Genomic DNA, 21955 nt, shown 5'->3' with positions numbered 1-21955 from the left:
ATGAGACCTCAGTCAAGGAAAGAGTCACCCTTACCTTGTAGTACCTGCTTCCTGTGTCATTTTGAAAGAGGGTGATGCATTTGCTATCCAATCTCCAATAGTGCCGCTTCCGCTGAAACAGAAGTTGGATACAGTATCTTTTAAAAACTTAAAAAAAAATCCAAGACAGATAAAATCAAAACATTTTCCCACTGGGGCATAAGATTTAATGGAGGAAAGTGTGCGGCCTTTGGAAGAGGAAGACTAACAATTTCAAGACTCTAGAAGGTGTCTGTTCAGCAAATGTGTAGTGAGTCTCTGTGCCTACATTTGCGAGTTATAAGTATTAAAGGAGATGATGTATTGGCACCCAGAGCAGTGCCTGGCACTTAGTGCAACTAGAATAAACAGAAAACACCATTTTAAAATTTATTTGATGGCTTGAAGAGCTAAAGGTGGATTAATAGCAGTAATAAAAGGGCTTACTGGGGGATATAATATTTATATTCTATTGTTTTAGAACATAAGGCATGCCGTGCTGACCCAGCCAGGCATTCTGGCTTCCATTAGAGATGGCACAGTAGAACTAAAGAATGTTGAGTAGGATGGCAAGGCTGACTCTATGGCATCAACCTAACATTAGGGGAATGCATCAATAGCTTGACTTTCTCTTAAGCTTACTGCAGATCTAAACAGCCATGATTTGGTGATCAGGTCCCTGTGTGTCTGTATGAGTGCATGTATTTCTTCTTTTCAGACTAAAATTTTCCTAATACTATTCTTGGTCTCTTCCACAACCTATCTTACACCAGTCAAATATACTAAATATGCTTCAAATATTTTACTATGTCTAGGAAAGACTGGATGGAATTCAGTTGAGTCCTACAGTAAGTCATGTAAAGCTCTCTCCAGAAGAGAAGGTTGAGATCATAGACACAGCAGTTAGGTTATAGATGTCCACTTACCTAAAGAAATGATAGGAATCCTATGGCTAGGAGGTGATGAGGAAAACACTACCAATAGCTGAGAAAGAAGCTTATTACTAAAGGTCAATTAGTTTAATTGAAACATATGTTAATACATGCACAACCTCATGAACCAACTATTAGGAAAATAAGAAGTAGTGAGAAACTCAGAGTATAATAAAAATTTTAAATGTGCTGTCTTTTATCTAATAAAACATAAGATTACTATATTTCTGAATAGGTCAGTTTTTAAGTGAACACTTAAGGATTTAGGAAGTATATAACAGTTATCATTTTTCTCTCCATAAAATGCAGTGCTCAAAAAATTTTTTGAATCACAGCCAAGCATTCTGAAAGTTTTCACGGCTGCTATAAAAAGAGGCAGACACTCAAGTTGTTTGGGAATCGTCTCAAGTAATACAGGGAAATGACTTTGTCTCCCTGAGATTGCTGTCTACAGGCTTTCCTAACTCAGTTGTTTGCTCAACTGCATGGCACACGCAGAGACAGAACATTCTCTCCTGATCCTGCACCCTGCCTGCACTAAGGTTTGCTCCTGCTAACCCAGATATCCCACAGTCTTGACAGAGCACCAGAAGCTCCTCTAGTTAGAGCTCACAAGACAACACAAGAGCGTGATGTGGATCTTACCAGCGTGTCCTTGCTGGTGTAGTGGACCATCCAGCCTTCCTTCATCACTGTGCTGCTTTTCCTCTTCGTGTGTTTGACAGACTGTACTACTCTCATGAGGGGGATATTGTTGCTTGTTGATGGACTTGGAAAGTCAAAATAGTTTAAGAAAGAAATGTTTTTAGATACAGATCTTCTTTTCCTGCCTAAAGCCTTATTTCAGCTATTTCAAAGTGAAAGTCAAAAGAAAATTTCAAACCCCATTTTTAGTGAAAGGTATTGTCAGAGTACCACGGTTCATGCTCTGGATTGCTCTGAACAGTGAGAAGTGCTTTATATGGACATCTTAACAATCCCTAAGCAGAACAGTAAGCACCCAGGTTTTCAGGTGAACTAAACACTTGGGGCTCAGTTTTGGGGTAAACATCGGGTAGATTACTCTCATAGTGTACCGAGGCCACAGTTCAGAGTCACACGTGAATGATCATTTGCTTAATATTATAGCCACAATATTAATCATTTAGACATAAGTTAACATGAATGTCAGTCTCTTTCTACATAATTTCACAAAAATTGGAATTTGCTGTTCCAACTGTCTTTTAAATAGCTATTGCTCAGGGAATTATGCCCCTCTTTCATCTCCTTCTTTTCTATCTCTGTGTCTTAACTGACCCCAACCACTTACACGCCACCAATATTTTGATACTAAAGAAATGTTCACCTTCAAAAGAAAGTGGGGGCATAAGCATTTTCCAGTATTTGAAAAATATTTCTCATGTTATTAAATGAAATAAAATCCAATTATTTTATTGCTCTCCTCTCATGAGCAATATTAGTTATGAATTTTAGTTATGAAGTGCCAATGAATATGGTGCTTATAAAATGGACATAAAAGTTTGAATACACTTTCCAATATAAATCAGACGTTTGGGAGCTATTTTTGTAGAGTCAGGTAATACAAATTTCAGGCTCTGCAGAATACTTAACTCTGCCATTGTGGTGCAAAAGCAGCCACAGCCATAGCTATGGATGGGCACGGCTATGTTCCAATAAAACTTTAAAACACAACAGGCAACAGGCTGATTTGGCTATTGTGTGCTGACCACTAATATAAAAAATAGGGATCATCTACAAATCAAAAGTACAGATAATCAAATCACAAATATGAAACTCCACACACTTCTGAAACAAAATCAAGGAGTAAGGTCCAGACATACGTGATTCTTGTAATAAAGTGTTAGTGGCTCAGTCGTGTCCGACTCTTACTGACCCCATGGACTGTGGCCCACCAGGTTCCACTGTCCATGGAATTCTCCAGGCAAGAATACTGGAGTGGGTTGCCATTTCCTCCTCTAGGGGATCTTCCTGATCCAGGGATCAAACCTATGTTACCTACATTGCAGGCCAACTATAAAATAGATGGTGTCTGCTAAGGTTGATCCCTGATCTATGTATTTGCACACAACAAGCTTTGAATAAATATTAACTTAGTAGTAAATTTTCTGTTTGCAAGTATGTGTAACCCTCACATACAAAACAAAATGGGTCAAAAACTGAGGCAATACCAGGAAAAGATGCAAGCTACACTTCTCCAAGGGAATCCCGACCTCCTAGGTCCAAACTTAGGAGTTTCCTCTACAGTACACAGCTCATTTATAAACAAACTATAGGAAAAGTCTGGACATGTTTCAGCTTGGTTCCAGACCACAGAGATAAAACAAACATGGCAAAAAAGCAAGTCACATAATTTTTTGGTTTCCCAGTGTATATATGTTATGTTTACACTATACTGTAGTCTATTAAATGTGTTATATAGAACTATGCCTAAAAAAAAAAAAAAAGAAAAATCAATGTATATTCTTTAATTAAAGATGAGCTTATTGCTAAAAAATGCTAGCCATCATCTCAGCCTTCAGGCAAGATGTGGTCTTTTTGCTGGTGGAAAGTCTTGCCTTATTGTTGATGGCTGTTGACCCATGAGGATGGTGTTTGTTGAAAGCTGGTGTGACTGTGGCAATTTTTAAAAATAGGACAACAACAAAGCCTGCCACATCAATTGATGCTTCCTTTCACAAATGATTTCCCTGTAGCACGCAATGCTGTTTTATAGCATTTTACCCACAGAACTTCTTTCAAAATTGGACTCAAACTCTGTACTGCATTATAAATTAAATGTGTGTACCAGTATTACTCTAAATCATTTGTCACTTCAACAATCTTCACAGTATCTTCATCAGGAGTAGATTCCATCTCAAGAAACCACTTCCTCTGCTCAACTCAAAGTTTTATCATGACACTGCAGTCACAGTTTCAGGCTCCATTTCTAACTCTAGTTCTCATACTATTTGCACCACATCAGCAGCTACTTACTTCCTCCACTCAAAGTCATCCATGAGGTTTGAAAACACTTCTTCCAAACTCTTGTTAATGTTGATATTCTGACTTCTCATTAATCATGAATATTCTTAATGGTATCTGTAGAGTAAATCCTTTTCAAGTTTTCAGTTGACTCTGTCTAGATCTATCAGAAGAATCACTATCTATAATGGCAACCTTACAAAATGTATCTCTAAAAATCATGAAAGTTAAAATTAGTCCTTGATCCATGGGCTGTAGAACAGATGCTGCGTCAGAAAGCATGAAAACAACGAGAATCTTACCATCCATCTCCATCAGAGCTCTTGGGTGACCACGTGCATCGTAATTGAGCAGCAGCATTTTGAAAGGAATTTTTTTTCCTGAGCAATAAGTTTCAACAGTGGACTTAAAATATTCAGTAAACTATGTTATAAACAGATGCGCTGTCATCCAGGCTTTGTTGTTCCACTTACAGAACATAAGCAGAGTGGATTTGGTATAACCATTAAGGGTTGTAAGATTCTTCAGAATGGTACATGAGCACTGGCTTCAACTTAAAGTTACCAGCTTCAGAGTCACCCTGTCCTTTGAAGCTTTGATGCCAGGTATCATTTTCTAGCTGTGAAAGTCTTAGATGACACTGGCTTCGAATACAAGGCTGTTTTGTCTATATTGAAAATGTTACGTGTCGCTATCTTCATTAACTTAGCTAGAGTTTTTGGTAACTTGCTGCAGTTTGTACATCAGCACTTGATGCTTCACTTCATACTTTTATGTTATGGCGATGGCTTATTCAATCTTTAATAGCTTCAAACTCTTCTTCATCTTCCACATTGCTCAGGCTTCACAGAATTGGAAAGAGTTAGGACCTTGATCTGGATTAGGTTTTGCTTTAAAGGAATGTTGCTGCTGGTTTGAACTTCTATCAAGGTTAAACTATCTCCGTCGGCAACAACGCCGTTTTGCTGTCTTATCGTTCATGTGTTCACTGGAGTAGCACCTTTAATTTCATCAAGAACTTTTACTTTGCATCGACAACTTGACTGATGCTTTACCTCAAGAGACTGAGCTTCTGACCCATCCCAGCTTTCAACATGCCTTCCTCACTAAGCTTAATCATTTCCAGCTTTTGATTTAAAGTGAGAGAGACATGAATGTTTCATCTGAACACTTAAAAGCAATTGTAGGGTTATTAACTAGCTTAATTTCAATACTGTTGTGTCTCAGGGAATAGGGAGGCCTGAGGAGATGGAGAGAGACAGGAAAATGGTTGGCTGGTAGAGATGTCGTAACACAAAACATTTATTGATTAAGCTTACTGTCTTATCAGGCATGGTTTGCGGTGCCCCCAAACAATTACAATAGTAACCTCAAAGTTCACTAAACATAGATCACCCTAACAAACATACTAATAATGAACATGTGTGAAATATTGAGAGAATTACCAAAATGTGACACAGAGATGCAAAGTGAGCAAAAGCTGTTGGGAAAATGGTACTGATAGGTGTGTCCTTGGAGAAGGCAATGGCACCCCACTCCAGTACTCTTGCCTGGAAAATCCCATGGATGGAGGAGCCTGGTAGGCTACAGTCCATGGGGTCGCTAAGAGTCGGACACGACTGAGAGATTTCACTTTCACTTTTCCCTTTCATGCACTGGAGAAGGAAATGGCAACCCACTCCAGTATTCTTGCCTGGAGAATCTCAGGGACGGCGGAGCCTGGTGGGCTGCCGTCTGTGGGGTCACACAGAGTCGGACACGACTAAAACGACTTAGTAGGTGTGTCCTACCCAAGGTTGCCACAGATGTTCAATTTGTGTAAAAAAAAAAAAAAAATGGAATACCTGTAAAGTGCAATAAAGTAATAAAACTAGGTATGCCTGTAAACACAACTTTAAGTTTTCTCTATAATAGATTAAAATACCAAAGAGCTTTAAAAAGTATACCACTTGGGGCTTGCCTGCTTGACCAAGCCTGGAAGTGCGCCCTCACCTGATGGTCCTGTTGGAGTCCTCGTGGTCTGGGTCTGGATCCTGCATTTCCCCACTGTCGTTCTGGCCCTCGGCCATCGCCATCTCAGCATCCTGGACCATGGCCTCTTCCATGTCATCCATGAGCCCGCTGTTTCTTTCACTGTCATTGTCATCGCTCCCTTCTTCCATGACCACGTCAGACTCAGCCCCAGGGCTGAGCAAATCTACAAAATTGTTTTGCACCCATGAAGATAAACCTAGTATCCTAGAGCCGAGACTGAAGAGAAAGTTAGGCAATCCTAACACAAATCAATTGGAAGCCCTAAAAATATAGTCATGTGAGTAATTCTTCTTCTCTTCCACTTTCCTTTTAAATTTTTAGCTCATAAGTATCTGAATTATGAGAGGATAAATATATAATTTTACAAGTAGATGCTCATTTTTTAGGCCCCTAAGCCTAGAAGCATAAAAACGTCATGGGGAGCCTTGGAAGGACGCCAAGCATGATACAGAAACAAAGTGCTAGGAAGCAAAGTGATACCAGTGAAGAGGAAACTAATCTTACTTCAGTAGCACAGCACCCTGGTGGGAAAAAGAAATATGTGGGAGGATGTGGGAAACTTTCACATGCAAGAACACTGAATGTCACTGACTCCTGATACTCCAGGAACATTTTTAAAATCATGAATTTCAATGTATTAAATTGGTCACATAAGCAACAGTGTTTAAATAACTATCAAATAAATATTTGATATTTGAAATAATACTGAATCCTGCCATTATACAGTTGATGCTCATGTAGTATAATTACTTACTAATATAAAGTTCTAACTTTAAAGAGCCTATTTAAGGCTGATGGTTTAAACAGCCTGCCAAGTTTGGAAAATGCACATTTTCCCAGATTTTTCAGACTGTATGGAAAAATGCAATTTCAAATTAATATAACAAAAACTATGCTGCTTCCCCTTGGTTCTAGTCATCTAGTACAGGTTGACATTTCCCATGCCTGAATAAAATCAATACCACATGCCACTTAAACTGGGAAGACTGCCAAGTTTTTATCTTTGGAAGCACTGCAAAGCCAGAAACTACTATGGGAATGTTTTCCTAGAGAGCTTTCTCTTCTAGAGAAGACAGTGGAGAACACAGATAATAACTTGTTCTTCAGGATTTTAGCAACACAGAAATACTCAACCAGTTTCTCAGGTCTTTTATCACCAGTTTGCTTCTCAGAGGAATCAACAATCTGATAACCGGCTGAAAGTCTAATGCAGTCTGCTCTCTATGGGAAAAGTCAGTCTGGAACTCTGCATCAAATGTTTTGTTCAGAATCCATAAGGAATTCTACCAGGGAAGAAAATGAGAGCTGTTCCTTTAGGACACAGCATTTTTCTTAGGATTCCTTCAAACTTAATCTATGCAATTAAAGTCTTCCCAAAGGAATATTCCTCAATATGGAAAAGGATATGGAGCTTTTAATTGGCTGAATTAAAATTCCTTTTATTATTATTAAAGATGCACGTTAACAAGCACATACACAATGAAAATAGTAACTGGATGGATGAAGAAAGTAAGCAACTGTTTCCGGTTGCTCAATTTCTGTGATTCTTCCCTTGACCGACAGGGAATAAAAGTTAACTTCCGACTCAATTCTTGGATAAAAAGGATGGAGGAAAAGACTGATAGGTATAATTTGCAGACATTACAACAATTTCTACATTTCTGAATGAACTAGGGTAGGTGTAGAAAATAAGGGAGTTGGGGAAGAAATCCTGGATATCCGTGTTTTCAGTATGAGGTGCTTCACCATGTAAAAATCCAGAAAATCTCTGGTCTTTATTATAACACAATGATGGGTACTTTTCTGCAGTAAAGTAAGACAGAGGCTATAATTTACTGGGTCACAAGTATCTGAATGGAAGCAAAAGTAAAATAAATCCCACAAAGTCCTATATGACACATGCCTTAAGAGGGACAGAAGGCTGACATTTTACTTACCTCCGTTAATGGTCACTTCACCAAGGCAGTTGTTGGGCACTTTCGGTGCACAGCGTTTATGACAGTTGAATCTGCAATCTAATCACAATGATTTTATTTTTGGTGGCTTAAACAACAAATGCAGGAGACCCGGTTTGGATCCCTGGGTCCAGAAGATCCCCTGGAGAAGGGAACGGCTACCCACTCCAGGATTCTTGCCTGGAGAATTCCATGGACAAAGGAGCCTGGTGGGCTACAGTCCATGGGGTTGCAGAGAGTCAGATACAACTGAGCGACTAACACTTTCACAACAACAGAAATTTATTCTCACACAGGTCTGGAAGATAGAAATCCAAAATCTTCCTCCAGAAGCTCCAGGGGAGAATCCTGATGACTGGATTCTGACGGTGGCTGGCATTCCTTGGCTTGTGGCCACATCACTCCAATGTTTGCTTCTGTGGTCATGTCACCTTGTCTTCCTCTGTGTCAAATATCCCTGTCTTTTTCTGGTAAAGATGCTGTGATTACATTGAACTCTCTTGGATAATCCAGGATAAACTTCCCATCTCAAAAGCCTTAAGTGAATCACATCCACAGAGACCCATTTTCTATATAAGGTACCACTTACAGATTGTGGGGATTAGTACTAGAACACCTTTAAAGGCCATCATCAGCCACCACAAGTATGGATACAGGGGAAAGGTTAGATGATGATCAGAAGGGAGGCTAGGGTCAGAGCCACAGGAGCAAGGTGGAGAGCTATGAGTACATGGTGAGGGAAGGAGGGAATGTTCACAGGAATCAACCTGGGATCAGCATCCAAAGGAACAAAGGTGGTCAGGAAGCCTGCCTGAGATGAGGCTAACCATGCAAGTTCCGGCTGGTCCCTCCATGCCAGAGTAGGAAACAGAGGACAAATGGCAGAATCCTGCCACTAGGGGACTGTGAGGTTGAGCCAGGGAAGCCCACTGAGGCAGTGGGGGAAGGAAGGGTAAGCCATTCATCTATACTGACCTGTGAGTGAATTAGAAAACACACCCCTTTCTCAAGATGCTTCACTACCAAACTTGGAAAAGTATTATTAGGATACTGCTATTGTAAGAGTAAGCACACTTTCAGGGAGAGTACTGTAGTTAACACAAATCTAATGGGGCCCTTTAGGTCTACACAGAACTTGCACCATCACAGATGTTGGAATAAGCATGTCCAGTAGGGTGCAAGAATCAGGGCGAGTGAAGTTGAGGAGCTCCCCAGTCCAAATGGGAGGCTGAAGGAGGCTTAGGTAAGATCCAGCATGGGCTTCACTGCTGCCCGTGGGTAGGTTTTTATAGCCATCCATCCATCATGTATTGTCTCAGTGGGCTAGCTCCATTGAAACTGTCAGGAGGAGGTGGGCAGAGGAGCAGGAGGTGAAGGCCTTGAAGGCTGTTTTATTTGGTGTTGATGTTGTAATCACAATGATTTTGAAAGCATTCATCCAGAAAGAAAAGTTATGAGGAAAACAATAATTTCAAATGGATGAGGATCAAGTGTTGGCTGGCGACAGATATTTGGTAGCAAAGTCATCCTTACCTTTGCACTGCAGGCCCTGCCTGAAGAGCCCCTTGAGAAGCTTCTTGCAATACTGGCACACAGTGGGCCGGGTATACGAGTGGATGACGAATGTGTGCGGCACTTTAACTTTGGACAGCAAGATCTTGTCGAGCTGGATGGGTCGTCCAATGTACGACTGGGAATTTGACCTCTTCTCTCGACCAATGAAGGACTCAGATGGGGACTTTTGCTATATGTTTGAAAGACAACAGAAGACAATAAGTTGTAAAAGACTGATTTATATGTTTATGTATTTTTATTTTCATTTTGATTTAATTTTTCGACAAAAAGGTTCACATTATTACTGAGCCAAGGCACTAGTGCAGAAAAACTGACACAAAGAGAAAAATCATTTTCCCAATAAAACACATCCAGCTGTTCAGATAGTAGTGATGTTCCCAGAGTGATAGGGTAAGATGCAAGTGACCTAGACACAGCATAATATATTTATGTATTTTTAAATTGCTCTTTGTTTTACTATTGTATTTAGTGGATTGATTGTTAAGAATGTCAGAGGAATAAATTAAAACTATGTTTCTGCTTATTAATTTAATTTATTTCCCCTTTACTTCTTACTTGAGTACTTTGCTTTTATATCTGAAAACAGAATTGTAGATCATAATATTTGAACTTGATTTCTGGGACTTGAAAATAATTTTCAGCTTTTTAGTTTCATAAGTTTTACTGGAGAAATATAAAGTTGAAAGCAAACCAAAATATGTTTCTAAATCTCACTGCATATACTACTTCACTGACATTTACTAAAGATTCACATGTACAAAATGTAAGAAATTCAAGAGGATAATAAATGAAAAGCAAATCCTCCCAGTCTGTCCCATACAGTACCTCATCTGAAAAGGGCTGATAGTTTCTTTGGATTTTCTCCAAGAAAAAAAATATATAATTTAAAATTATTCCTCAACCATATAAAAGTAAAGAGTTAAACTTATACTATCATTTATGTAACTGAGAAACAGTGACTACTAAGATTATATAAGACTCACAAATATTAATGTTTTGGTTACAATTATACCTCTGTACACTCCTATTTCTCATTTTGTAATTACGTCATCCACTCAGTATATAGATTTAAAAAAGTAAATGAATTAAAATGAACTGTGTTTCCAGTGTTTTTGAACAATTTCACCGTATCTCTTGATACCATGGAAATGTACTTGGGAATCATCAGAAATAATAATCATTGGAATAAAAGAACTGAATTAGTTTTTAATAGTCATTATAATTATATAATTCATTTATTAAGCTCTTAACTTAGTATTAACTCTGAATAATCACTGTTTTAGGTACCTTATAAGACAGGCCTTGTTATCTATAGTTGAGGCATCTAATTTGGGGTCAAATGCTAGTACATAGTACAGTCAAAACATGAATCTACATTTGTCTGCTTCTAGATCCCTTGTATTATCACCTTACTTAGCTAACTTCTAATTCAGGTAATTACTGAAAAGATGAGAAACAAATCATATGCACATATAATTTCTATCCCTTTCAATGTCTATCTGCATCAAATGGGAAAATTTTGATTTATAGATTCACTAGCTGCAATAAAAAGAAATTTGAAATGAGGTTCTACTTAGGGATATTATGTCTACAGTTACATTTATAACTTCAACTCCATAAAAAACTATGAAGCAGAATTATTCTGGAAGGGCTCAACTCTTGCAAAGACATCATGGGAGCTTTTAAAAGTGAGTCTAAGGTTTGCCAAATCAGAATCATAAATATATTCAATAAATACCTTCAATGGAATTTAATTTTACTGGAAAATAATTAAATTCATTGGGTTAGGTCCCTGTTTTAACAATCCAATGGGCCAGTTTTAAGTACACTAAAATGAAAGGTGGTATTTTTCCACAGTTGGAAAGTTTCACCACTCGAAATAAAAGCTGATCTGTTGTCACACTTTCTTAGCAGACTTACAATGTTCTCCAATTTGGAAAATCGTATGAAAAGTTGACCAAATTACTTTCAGTTATTTTCCTTACCTTAAGAGACTTAATTCTAAGCTGTGTAGACAAAGCCAGTTTGGTGTTGGATTATTCAGTATACCATGGGGCAAATTCACTTAGATGAGCAAGATAAAGCTGAATGTTTTCTTCTCACCCAACGTGGTAACATTCACATACATACTACCATAAACTACAAGAACCAGAATTATTCCTGAGAAGTCATTTCATTTCTTACCTTCAAAGCAGGATTACATAAGAAATTTTAAAACGTTACATGATTCTAGGGAAAAGAAACTGGCTGTTATTTTGTGGCTGAGTCTGTGCTACACATTCAGGCAAAGATGAGGTTCACACAGCCACATGTGTCCTTGGCGCTGAATAACAATAAACTGTAGATTTATAGTGTCAAAATGAAGACTAATAGCATTTAAGATAGGATAGCAATTTAAGATTTTAACAACGTTATCAAAGGGTCCTCTTGTCATTTATGGCATCTTAAAATCAACAAGCAACACAACCAGACGTTCTCATGATTCCCTTTTCTTACACTTCCAAATATAATCAGTCATTTTCAATGTGGCCTCTATTTCTAAATGAAAAAGTGAAGTTTTAAAATCACGAGATGGGGTGCATGCATGTGGGAATTGATGTACTACTGGAACGAGACTGAGTTGTTAATTTTACTAGGTAACAAACACTTTGGTAAAGGGATGTTCTGTCTGCAGAACTGTATTCTATGTTTCTGGGAGTTTACACATATACATTTATGTCTGCTTTTCCCTGTTATGCAGCAAAATTAAGAGCTAAGACAAAAAAAGAAGACTGGGTTACTACTTGATGGACTTTGTAAATGCTTATTGAAATACTTATCCATTCTTCCAAGTGTGAAAAAAAAAAGCTTTACTGATATATAAGAGATTGTAAAGCAAACATAAAAATAAGATCCTATGAAATAAGGCCATTGACCTGTAATATAAATGTACATTTATAATATTTATCATTGGTTACATAAATGTTTAACAACCATCATTTCTGGAATCCTGCCAATCATCCCTTCTAATAATATAGAAGCAAATAAAATGCTTATAAGGATTTTCAGAATCAGTGATACATTTTGATTAACAATTCACATTAAGTTACCATTCTAAGAAAGCTACTAGTTGTAATTTCCATTTTTATGTGAAATTTTATTTGAAAGTATATACACCAAAAATCCACATTGCCATATTTTTTTGTTTGATGCATCAAGCTAGAGTGTAGGCAAAAATTCAGAAGTTAGTAATTTTAAAGGAAATAGAGGATGGTTTTTAAAATCTCATTGATCTAAATTAAACTACCTTGGACTTTAAGATAATTTCAACAGGAAAGCAGACTTACAATTCAAAGGGTAATGCTGACTTAAATAACTAGTTTTTATGGAAGAATCTGCCTGCAATGCAGAAGCCCTGGGTTTGATCCCTGGGTTGGGAAGATCTCCTGGAGGAGGGCATGGCAACCCACTCCAGTATTCTTACCTGGAGAAGCCCATGGAGAGAGGAGCCTGGTGGGCTACAGTCCATTTGGTCACAATGAGTCAGACACAACAGAGCAACTAAGCACAGTACATGGATGTTATGCATTATTATACAAAGTAAAGAGATATGATATCATTGTATTTCTTCATTAACTTACTTTAATATTTTTAATGTACTTGTATATTTGTATTAAGTGAAGTGAAAGTGTTAGTTGCTCAACAGTGTCTGACTCTTTGTAACCCCATGGACTGTAACCTGCCAGGCTCCTCCATCCATGGAATTCTCCAGTCAAGAATACAGGAGTGGGTAGACATTCCCTTTGGGGATCTTCCCAACCCAGGGATCGAACCTGGGACTCCTGCATTACAGGCAGATTCTTTACTGTCTGAGCCACCAAGGAAGTATATTTGTATACTTAATCATTATATGTATATCACTTTACATTTTTAAATAAGATCTTTAATTATGGTAGAGAAAATTCTCGCTTACCTATCAAGACTAGTGAAGTTTTTACTAGGTTTACTAGTTTAACTAAATGGTGTTTAAATTAATCGCCACTGTTACTTGCTGTCCCAGTCTGGCACTGTGTATTTGGTGAACCTGGGGATTCTGCAGAATGAGTGCTGTGTTTTTTGTTTTTTTTTTTCTTTCCCCCTGGGAATAGAGAGGAATGTTGAAATGTTTTGGAAGGGAACAGCAAACGGCAACGTTTTGTTTCATTCTGCTTCATTATTATGTATAGAGCAATGACTGGCTCAAAACTCTGAACATATATAACATTCTCTTCTCTATAATTACGGTAAGCACATGCAAGAGGATGTGCTTCTAAAAATGTACATTTTTACATTAGCCATTGGTCTTATGTATTGTTCTTTTCCTGAGGGGAGGAGTTCAGATCAAATTGTAGGTGTGAAACTTTTTTGAGAGCTAACATCACTGTATGACATGGTACTGGTATGGACTGATGTCAATGATCTGATTTGGCAAATTACAGATGATGAAAAGTATAAAGATCTCTCTTATTCTCATTGTAAGAAGGATCACAGTCATGAATGGGAAAGAATATGAGAACAGAAAAATGATGAAAGCTGAATTTTAAAGCCAAGATTAGATATTAAAGATTACAGAGATTAAAATGTTTTTAAAGACTGTGGTTTCCTGAAGTGTCTGTAACATCCACATGTTAACAGTGTTTCATGTGAAATGACTGCCAAAGTTAAAACTGTATGCACTGAACACCTACTTATAGAGACAATGCATCTTGCTTTTCTAGACACTGAATCTGTTTTTTAACCTGGTATATTAAATAATGACTCAGCAAGTTTGGAACCCTCCCAGGAAATGACTGCTTAGATTACATTATGGAAACTCCAACTGCCAGCACATCTTTAAACATTCAACAGGACTCTGAAACAATTTCCCAACAAGGTATATTCCACTTCACAGTTCAAAATGAATTCTCTTTATTAGTAAATCTAAAAAACAGAGGGGAAAAACTGCCTTTATTGTGGTTTCTTTTCATTTATGTAAAAATTAAAAATAAGATTTCCTGAGAGACAAAAGTCACTTTATAAAAAACAGCATTCAAATGAAACTTTTCCAGTATTAAAACATTTATGTTTATTAACTAAAATCTACTTCATAGACCCATAATGATGACTGAATTTGGAGTGACATAAATTCCTATTGAGTTAAAGAGAAACGGAAAAGTTAACACTTTTGTGTACACTTTGATGTCTCTTTCTAGATTCATCATTTTCAGTGCTCCTTTTGGTCTTAATAATTAACACAATGGGGTTTCTCTGCTTGCTCAGACAGTAATAAATCCGCCTGCAATGCAGGAGACCCAGGTTCAACTACAGGATCTGGACGATCCCTTGGAGAAGGGAATGACTACCCACTCCAGTATTCTTGCCTGGAGAATTCCATGGACAGAGGAGCCTGGTGGGCTACAGTCCATGGGGTCGCAAAGAGTTGGACACAGCTGAGTGAATAACACTTTCACATTTGCACTTTTCACTACACAATAAGCTCCTAAGGGAAGGGCAGTGTCTTAATCACATTTGTCTTCTGTTAGTAGAAAGAAGAACCTGGTACATGGTAAGTAATAAGCAATGCTTGAACAATAATGAATGTTTTCAAAAAATAAATGTATGCAAATAATGGATGAGACATTTCAATAGAGATGTTCAAAATATAGACTGTTAATACAAGCACTGTAACACCGACACACTTGCTCTACAGAATTTCAATTTTGAGAGAGTACAAGTAGATGCTCATTTTTTAGGCTCCTAAATATCAGTGACTCTGAAAAAATTCTGAAACATTCAGTCAACTGAATTGGGGAATAAATCTGGTCATGAGGAGGAGTTTGAGACCTCTGGATTAGATAAAGACACAAAACACTTTCTATAACCTTTGTATGTATCAGATTCTTCTCATGGCACTTTATGTAAATTCATCAACTCATTTCAATCTCATGATCACCAGGTTTTTTAAAGATAAGGAAACTGAGTCATAGAAAGATTACATCATCTGCCCAAGATCATACAGCCTGTAAAATGCAGAACCATGAACTCAGGTAGTCTTGTTCTGGGCTGGCTTCCTCTTTTCTTAGTCTCTCCCAGCTCTCACATCCCCTGGTTTTATACTAATATAAAAATAGAAAATATTTTCTGCCCTTCATTTAAGTCACGAAAGAAGAGTTCATAGAAATGAGAATAACAAAGCAATAGTATGTTCCACATGTCAAGTGCACTGTGAAAATGTTGTGAACCATTTAACCTTAAACCACAGAAGAGACTTGCAAGCAGTTTGCCTGTGCTCAGAGGATAGCATCAGAGTCAAACATGTGTTCCAGAACATTATGACTAGCAGAATACATAGCTTCTATTGTTTAAGTATCACTCAGTTGCCTGCCTACTTTCCTATCCAGCTGCTGTTATGCTTAAAAGCTGCAAGCACAACTGTGTGACACAGAGCCAACCAAACACTAATCTTTTATTACTGAAGTTTTAAGATCTAGCCTTTCTGCTTATCAAAGAACTGGGCAGAATAGTGCCTTATAACAATTTGCCCCTACTGCTATCAAGATGGATCTACCTAATTTAACAAGTGTTTCCTAGGACAAATCCTACCCAAAGGCTCAAGTCAGATGCTATAGGACAAACAAAGATTAGTCAGGAACAGTCTCTGTGCCCAATAAACTTACTACCCAACAGAATTCTGGACACAACATAACTGTTATTATTAACGTGTGCCCTTTCCTTCTTTAGGTTCTGCTGTGCTCTTCAGATTCCAGGTCATGTATCACCTTCTCCAAAAGGCCTCCAGACCTCCTCATTTCCTGCCCACATCCCTTCCACACTCTTTTAGTCTCTGGCACATCATACTTTCTCATCCAGGGCAATTACTGCAGCCTACAACTTGTCTTACTTATCTGTTTATTAGGTAAACAAAACCATCTCCCTTCAGTAGAATATAAGTTCCACGAGAGCGGGAACTTGACAATTTTGTTCATCACTATATCATCAATTTCTGGAAAACTGCCTCGCACTGAGTAAGTGCCCATATGCATCCAGGTTCAAAGGAAAAATAAACCACTTCCATGGTGGAGATGAAGGGGTCATTCAGAAAAGGAGTTACCTGAAGAGGTACTGGGTGTGGACCCTGAGTGAGTCTTGCCCTGCAATGGCTATGTTAACTATTATCAGCGGCTCAAATTCTGTTTAGGACAATTCAGTCCTCCCAGTCTTTGGACTGACTAGAGAGTTCTTTTATATACTCTGAAGCCTGTTTATCCCTTGGAAATGATTATCTAACCTCACTCATCATCACTACTAGTGAAACATGACAGTGAATGCTTAGTCTGAAGCTATTTTATGAAGGGAAAAGAAATGATTGATGTCTTTCCACAACACTTAGATGAGTATTTCATCTCAAAAATGGGGAATCTGGGATTTTCCAGAGCAGTTCCTGGGCAACAGGCAAGTCCCAACACCCCTGTGAAATGGAGTTCACATAGGAACACTCTGGGGCCATGCCCTGTAATTCCCTGAGTGGAGGGTACGGTATTTGGTGAATTTTAAATTGTTTGGTGCTATTCTGTTAACAATTTTGACTCTATAGGCCTGGAACTACCTGCCAAGTGTGCAGATAAATGAGTTTGGCTACTCAGTTGGATACCCTAAATATATAGCATAAATAAAATCTAATCAACACCTTTTCAAAACAGTGAAAAGGACTGCTACAGGGCAGAAAAAAAGTGTACCCCCTGCTCAGAGGTGATGGATGCTGTTTCACAGTAGAGAATCCACTTTTGATGTTTGAAGCAATTTGTGAAAGCTTTCACACTAATAAAATATATAATCTCTTAAAAATACACGGTGATCTGGATTTGCTGAGTGCTAAAGCAGTCTTAGAAGTTACATTAACTTTTATATTGCCTCACTCTTTTTAAGTAAACAGAAATGAAGGATAAAGGAATCTAACTATTTTCTTAAGCAATCCACCCTTTCCAGGAAAAGCACTAGACCTGTTGGAGAGTTGTTACAAATTGCATGCACTGTTCTTCCAAAATATCAGTTACCTACAGTCTATAAATCTGTGGGTTCTTGGAGGAAAGGGGAAACATAAGACCCCCTCTCCATAAGGATAAACTTGAGGGCAGTGTAACCTTAACGTCACATGCTATACATTCATAAAATAAAAATGGAGCATTTCCACTGAGGAAGAAAATAACTTTGCATGTCAACAAGTGGAGGGCTTTGACTGTCAGATTTCATCTACATATAGAATGTGAACTGGAAGGTAAGCAGATCATGTGGAAAATTCAAGAACAGTGATTTTAGGGATACATATTCTCATAGTGGAGAAGGCAATGGCACCCCACTCCAGTACTCTTGCCTGGAAAATCCCATGGACGGAGGAGCCTAGTAGGCTGCAGTCTATGGGGTTGCTAGGGGCCAGACATGACTGAGCGGCTTCACTTTCACTTTTCACTTTCATGCATTGGAGAAGGAAATGGCAGCCCACTCCAGTATTCTTGCCTGGAGAATCCCAAGGACGGGGGAGCCCGGTGGGCTGCCGTCTATGGGGTCGCACAGAGTCGGACACGACAGAAGCGACTTAGCAGCAGCAGCAGCAGCATTCTCATAGTGGGCTTCCATGGTGGCTCAGAATGTAAAGAATCTGCCTGCAATGGAGGAGAAAGTGAAAGTGAAAGTGAAGTCGCTCAGTCGTATCCACTTCTTCGCAACTCCATGGACTGTAGCCTACGAGGCTCCTCCATCCATGCAATTTTCAAGGCAAGAATACTGGAGTGGGTTGCCATTTTCTTCTCCAGAGGATCTTCCCCACCCAAGGATCGAACCTGGGTCTCCCGCATTGCATTGCAAGCAGATGCTTTTACCGTCTGAGGCACCAGGGGAGTGCAGGGGACTTGGGTTCAGTCCTTGGGTTGGAAAGATCCCCTAGAGAAGGGTATTTGACCCTAATTGAATTGACAGGGGGCCTGGTCTCAGTTTATGAGTTCATGGGAAAGCTGAATGAAACAATCTGGAAAGATGCTTTCTTATCGATTACTGCCTTGGACACAACAAGGAGAAGCTGGAAAAAGCATGACATAAACACAGTGCAAAGCTGTAAAGTTGCCTCTCCCTTCAAAAATGGCCCACAAGGATATCTCTACAGTATTTTATAGAATCGTAGCCTATAACAATCAATGATGAATATATAGCATGTATGTATATGTATGTGCACATGTGCTTTTGCAAGAATCAAAGAGTAGATTTTAATGCAACTTAAAACAGAGAAAGAAAAGTATGAGACTTTTTTCTTTACCTACCAAAAGAAAAATAAAAAAGAAAGAAGCTGACTTTTAAAAGTATAGGAAAGAACTAACTCAGTGAAATTATGTCAGTGTACACAGCTCCAGAGAAACAGACACTTCCAACAACTGGGCTATTTGGGGAAAAGTCCATTTGGTCACAACTTCTGGACTCTGTTTCATCTTGAATCTCACTATATTTATTACCAAAATTGCAATACTCTTACTACTCTTCTTGAGAAGGAAGTCATGAATTCATCTCACCAGACAGAACCAATCTAATGGTTAGAACCAGGTCTAGTGGACCAAGTAAAATATTTTTTGAATACACTAAATATTTTTGAACACACTGATAAAACATTTTAGAAACTGAATTATTTCTAAAGTTTCTAGAACTTTAATTTATAGTACCAATTCCAATCTTCCACTCTCTTTACTCCTCCTTATTACTTCTTCTATACAAACCTTTATTTTTTTCCCTGGGTCAGAACATTTATGAGGATACAGAAACTCTCCAAGTTAAAACGAGCAACCTTTTTTCATAGTACTCAGCTAGGAGCACCGTGGTCACAACTGATGAATATGGCAGGCTGGATGTGACACTAGACGGGTACAGACAGCCACTGAGCAAATGCTTGTCACTGGTAACAGGATGGGTGTGGGGCTGTTGTGCATCTTAAAGCAGAGAACAACATGTAAACCCATGGCTGATTCTTGTCAATGTATGGCAAAAACTATTACAATATTGTAAAGTAATTAGCCCCCAAGTAAAATAAATAAATTTATAAAAAAAAAAAAAGCAGAGAACAATGCTTTGTGTCTTAAGGCATGGCTTGTGCAGGAGTGTTACAGAGGCCAAGGCATCTTTGCAAATGAGTGCATGAGTCTTCACTAAAGATTCATTCGTTTAAAAGATCAATCGGTAAATGTGGACAAGTGGTAATTGATGTCCCCTTCCTCAGTGGAGTTCATGAAGAACTCTCCAGCTATGTTCACATTTAGAATTACACATCTGGAAGTCTATGTGCAGAGTATGAAATAATAATGTACATATGATAAGCTAGACACATTGAATGAAATCAGGCAAAAGATGATTAACAGCACATCAAAGTAGACCTCACACTCTTAATTTTACTGATGGGCTCCTTCCTGACAAACCTACCACTACATATACTCTTCTGACTCTCAGGAGAAGGGCTGCTTGAAGAATTCTTGGATTTCTTTTCCTCACTGGAAGTATACACTGGAGAACTAGTTTACACAATCATCAAAAGAAATCTTGAAATATCTGGCTAATGTATTACGTAGATGTCATGGCACATATTGAAATGGAAAAACGACTTATTCATTCAGATTAATCACCAGGATTCCTGGAACTCCAGAACACAAGCGTAACAAGTAAAGTCTCTACCTCTAGATAGACTTTTGCTACTTTGGAAAATATCCTGGAAAATATTTGGCCAGAAATTCCACCATAGTTACATTCAGGATTAGAAATAACTTTTCTCCTATTATTTTTCTCTTTTGAAAGGAATCTATCTTGACTATTATAAAGCACATCAGGATCATATCCAATTACAGTAGATAATGTAATACTGGTATGCTTTTTTTTTTTTTTAATTTATTAATGAACAGAAAGAGTAACTGAATGAGTCATTTTGTGGGGAGAGTTTCTAGGAAGTATGCAGCGAAGAGTTCCTTTTAGAACAACGCTTGTCTTAATTAAATGAGAGTCAGTAAACTTTATAAAAAATAATAGCAGTTTACAGCAAATTATTATTTAGAAAATATGTACCCTCTCATAAAAAGTTAAACTGAATATTTTCCAAATTTTATTAAAAAAACCTAAAGGATGTAAAGTGTAAACAGTCAAACATAGGAAAAGCTTTTTAAATAAGCAATTTATATTCTAATAATATCTGTAAGGTAGTTTGAATGTTAAGAATTGCCCAAAACACTTGTCTAGAAGCATTTAATTTCACACACACGGAATTCTAGAGCCTCTTAACTTCAAAGCTGTAATAGCAAATGTTTCCTTAAAGACATTTAAAAACATTTAAAATAATTTCAGCAAAGTTCTTAAATTTTTAAAAAGTTGCATAAGGCCTACCTAACTTAAAAAAAAAACAAAACAATCACGCCATGATTGTATCCTTTCATTACAAAGGACACTGGTGCTTCAAATTCTGTTCCATTTTCTAACTTGACTTCATCTCACTCATGTAAAGAAAAAACTATTCTTCTGAATCATTTGAAAAGAATATAATATTTAATCTGCCTACAATGATTATTTTCAATAGTATTCCACTTATAGTAAAGGTAAGGAGTGAAAATGTTTTCTCTGTTTTAAAATATCAGTATGGGAAAAAGCCATCAAAAACACATGTAAAATTGAAGACACACTTCCACCATAGATTAACAGACAGAATAGTACATAGTCTAAACAACAACCAACAAGCAACTCAATAGAGAAAGAGACAGGGAATTTACCACAGGTAAAATACAAATGGCCAATAAATATATGAAAAGCTGTTTCTCTTCTCTAGTAAAGAAATGATATTTATTAATAGAAATTATTTTACCTATCCAATTAGTGGATAATTGGATAATTTAAAAATACTGATAAAATTGACTGTTGGGAAGAGTATGAGGAAACAGACTCGCATACACTGTAGTCAGTGAAGTTATAAATTTAAACTTTTACAACCTTCTGAAGAACTAGTTGGCCACAAAATGCATATTTCGTCTACTTGGCTTCTAAGGATATAACCTACTGGAGTCATTCAATAAATACTTACTGATAAACCTATAATTAAACCTATAATAAATTTACAAATGTGTAAAAAATACAGACAAGGACACTTATTTCAGTATTGATTTTAAAAAAGGAGCCAATCTAATCGATAGAGATTAATTAATATTCTTCATTGCAATGTAATACCAGGAGCTTCTACAAAAACTTTGTTTGCATTTTTTTTCCCTCGGGAGCTAATCCATGAAGGCCTAAACTGCCTGTAAGCTGTACAATTTGCATAGACAAGCCAACTACTCTTCAGTCCTCTTTTATACAATCTGCTCTGAGTTCAGTGCAGGAGGGTGAAGTGGAAAATGCTTCCTATCCTTGTTTGGCTTTATTCCCAAAGGATAATTTGAAAGGAAAGATACTACT

General features: G+C 37.6%; 1 protein-coding gene across 9 annotated transcripts in view; it reads right to left on the bottom strand.

Annotated features, from left to right (window-relative positions):
• PRKD1 (protein kinase D1) overlaps positions 1-21955 on the bottom strand; it is a 773210-nt gene that overhangs the window by 48723 nt on the left and 702532 nt on the right. For all 9 annotated transcript variants that reach the window (XR_014070758.1, XR_014070757.1, XR_014070759.1 and 6 more), the window contains 5 exons: positions 9455-9665; positions 7904-7981; positions 5925-6129; positions 1596-1719; positions 35-112 (listed from right to left, as the gene is read on the bottom strand). Coding sequence is in view for 6 of the 9 variants with exons in the window: in XM_081548073.1 (XP_081404199.1) it covers positions 35-112; positions 1596-1719; positions 5925-6129; positions 7904-7981; positions 9455-9665 (696 nt within the window). In the remaining 3 variants the exon portion in view is untranslated. The remainder of the gene's footprint in view (positions 1-34; positions 113-1595; positions 1720-5924; positions 6130-7903; positions 7982-9454; positions 9666-21955) is intronic.

The sequence above is a fragment of the Giraffa tippelskirchi genome, chromosome 12 (genome assembly GCF_054371585.1).
Source record: "Giraffa tippelskirchi isolate mGirTip1 chromosome 12, T2T-mGirTip1v1.2.pri, whole genome shotgun sequence".
Lineage (NCBI taxonomy): Eukaryota > Metazoa > Chordata > Mammalia > Artiodactyla > Giraffidae > Giraffa > Giraffa tippelskirchi.
The sequence above is the reverse complement of the archived record's forward strand: the minus strand, read 5'-3'. Positions and strand labels throughout refer to the sequence as shown.